At 31.1% G+C, this 2,080-nt stretch overlaps 1 protein-coding gene across 1 annotated transcript in view; it reads right to left on the bottom strand.

Annotated features, from left to right (window-relative positions):
- Nucleotides 1-2,080, bottom strand: part of LOC116848084 (2-amino-3-ketobutyrate coenzyme A ligase, mitochondrial) — a 96,330-nt gene that overhangs the window by 93,538 nt on the left and 712 nt on the right. The window contains exon 2 of the mRNA XM_032823849.1: nt 1,779-1,987. Within this exon, the coding sequence (XP_032679740.1) occupies nt 1,779-1,987 (209 nt within the window). The remainder of the gene's footprint in view (nt 1-1,778; nt 1,988-2,080) is intronic.

Below are 2,080 nucleotides of genomic sequence, written 5' to 3'. Positions count from 1 at the left end.
AATAAGTAATTATCAATGATTCTTAGTATGATATTTCTATAAGGGAAGAACATCGTTGGAGTCATCAGAGTCACCGCGTGCGCGCTCAGGTCGTCAGGTTAAGCAACAGTTTAATGCGGTCAGGACATGGATGGTGCCAGCGCCCTTATAGAAGTATCATACTAAGAATCATTGATAATTACTTATTTTCAGTATTAAAAATACTGGATAATAAGTAATCATCAATGATTTTTGGTATGATATTTTTATAAGGGCGGTATACCGCTTCGGATCAAAATTATCGTAGGAGGATTCATGAAAGTTTGGAATGTGTTGACAACCCTCGATATCTAGTAGTTTATGAGACATGAGAAAATTAGGAATATAAGTATATTTTTGTAAACATTATGATTTTCTCATTTTTCACCTTTGCATAATAATTCTCAGTATTTGTTTACTATTAATATTTAACAGTGATTTTATTATCAGTGTTCACCAGAAATTAAGTACTGGCCAAAAAATTATTGAATTACTGGTAATATTTAATCACTAATAATTTTTCAGTATTTCTTAGTATGATACTTTTATAATGGCTACAATTCACTCTTTGCGTTCTGTTTCTTGTCTTCTATCTTTTTCTGGCTTAAAGTTTAAGGTTTGAGTTAGAAAGAGATAAAGAGAAAGAAGCAGAAAGCAAAAAGCATATTGGAGATTAGGCTTTAGGTTTAAGGTGCGAGTCTGAAAGAAATAAAGAAAAAAAGAGAAGCAAATAACACAAGATCAAGCTTAACGTTTAATGATGCCGTTATGCCCTTATAGAAATATCATATTAAGAATCATTGATAATTACTTATTATCCAGTATTTTTAATACTGAAAATAAGTAATTATCAATGATTCTTAGTATGATATTTCTATAAGGGTGTATCGCTGCAGTTATTCCATAATACAAAAAATCTGCGCAATGATACGTAACGATGTCATTAAAAGTTATAGAATATACTTTATAGTGACGTTTGATACACTAACTCATGTGTATAACATATCCGTGTGTCGAATTGATGCTGAATCTAAGAGTGTGTTGCCGCTTTGTTGTACATACATACACGTATGCAGTGCTGGGATTCTGTATCTCGTTATTGGAGTTAACGACACTTTCGTTATCGTTGCGCAGCTTTTGTATACCGTAGAAAAACTGCGCAACGATAACGAAACTGTCTTAACTCCAATAACGAATTACAGAATCCCGCTACAGCTGAAATATCGACACATTTCGTGTGTGTGCGTGCGTATTCAACTGAACGTAACCATACGTAATGTAACAAACGCATATACATATACAGTTTATCAAATTTCAATAGATAGATTAAGTTAGGGTTTGTTTCATAACATGTACACTTTAAAAATTTTAAAGCCGAATATCTCCGAAACTATATGCGAGCCCCATATAGTTGTATAAGAAAAAGTTACTCAGGATTTCATCCTCTATAACATATTTCAAAAGAAAACAATCGGAATGTACTCTTTTATACAGTTTTACCATAAAGAAATAAAATACTGGTGTTCAAATATTTTTCGTATTATTTCTTTTCGACTTTTGAACACTTTATTACTTTGAAAATTACAAATTAGTTGAAACTCAAAATTTTTGCCAAGATAATGGCTAAGGTTATTGGAGATGGTTATTATAAATTTAATATTTATAATAAATAATTTTCAAATATTTAGAAAATATAAATAATAATATATAATATATATTTTATTCTACATTTTTACTTATCTTCTTTAAAATGTTCTTACCGCTAAACCCAAATAATTGTTAGCGCAAAAATTAAGCGCTTTCTTGCCATTTGATAGAGTGACCATTGTTTGTTGAGGTGAAGTAATTATGCGTTCATTTTTCCACATACCAGCTTTTGCTATTGCTGTCAATTCGGGCTCTATAAAAGCATTCAAAGAACCCATGGTTCGGTAAATATTCCATGTTCTTGTAGTCTGGAATTTGAAAACTGTAAAAAAGATTAAGCTTTTAAAAAATAACAAAAACGTTGAGAGAGAGAGAGAGAGAGAGAGAGAGAGAGAGAGAGAGAGAGAGAGAGAGA

The sequence above is a fragment of the Odontomachus brunneus genome, unplaced genomic scaffold (genome assembly GCF_010583005.1).
Source record: "Odontomachus brunneus isolate Ranch 3 - 2012 unplaced genomic scaffold, Obru_v1 Obru_scaffold_089, whole genome shotgun sequence".
NCBI lineage: Eukaryota > Metazoa > Arthropoda > Insecta > Hymenoptera > Formicidae > Odontomachus > Odontomachus brunneus.
Note: the sequence above shows the minus strand (reverse complement) of the source record. Positions and strands in the feature narration are given on the sequence as shown.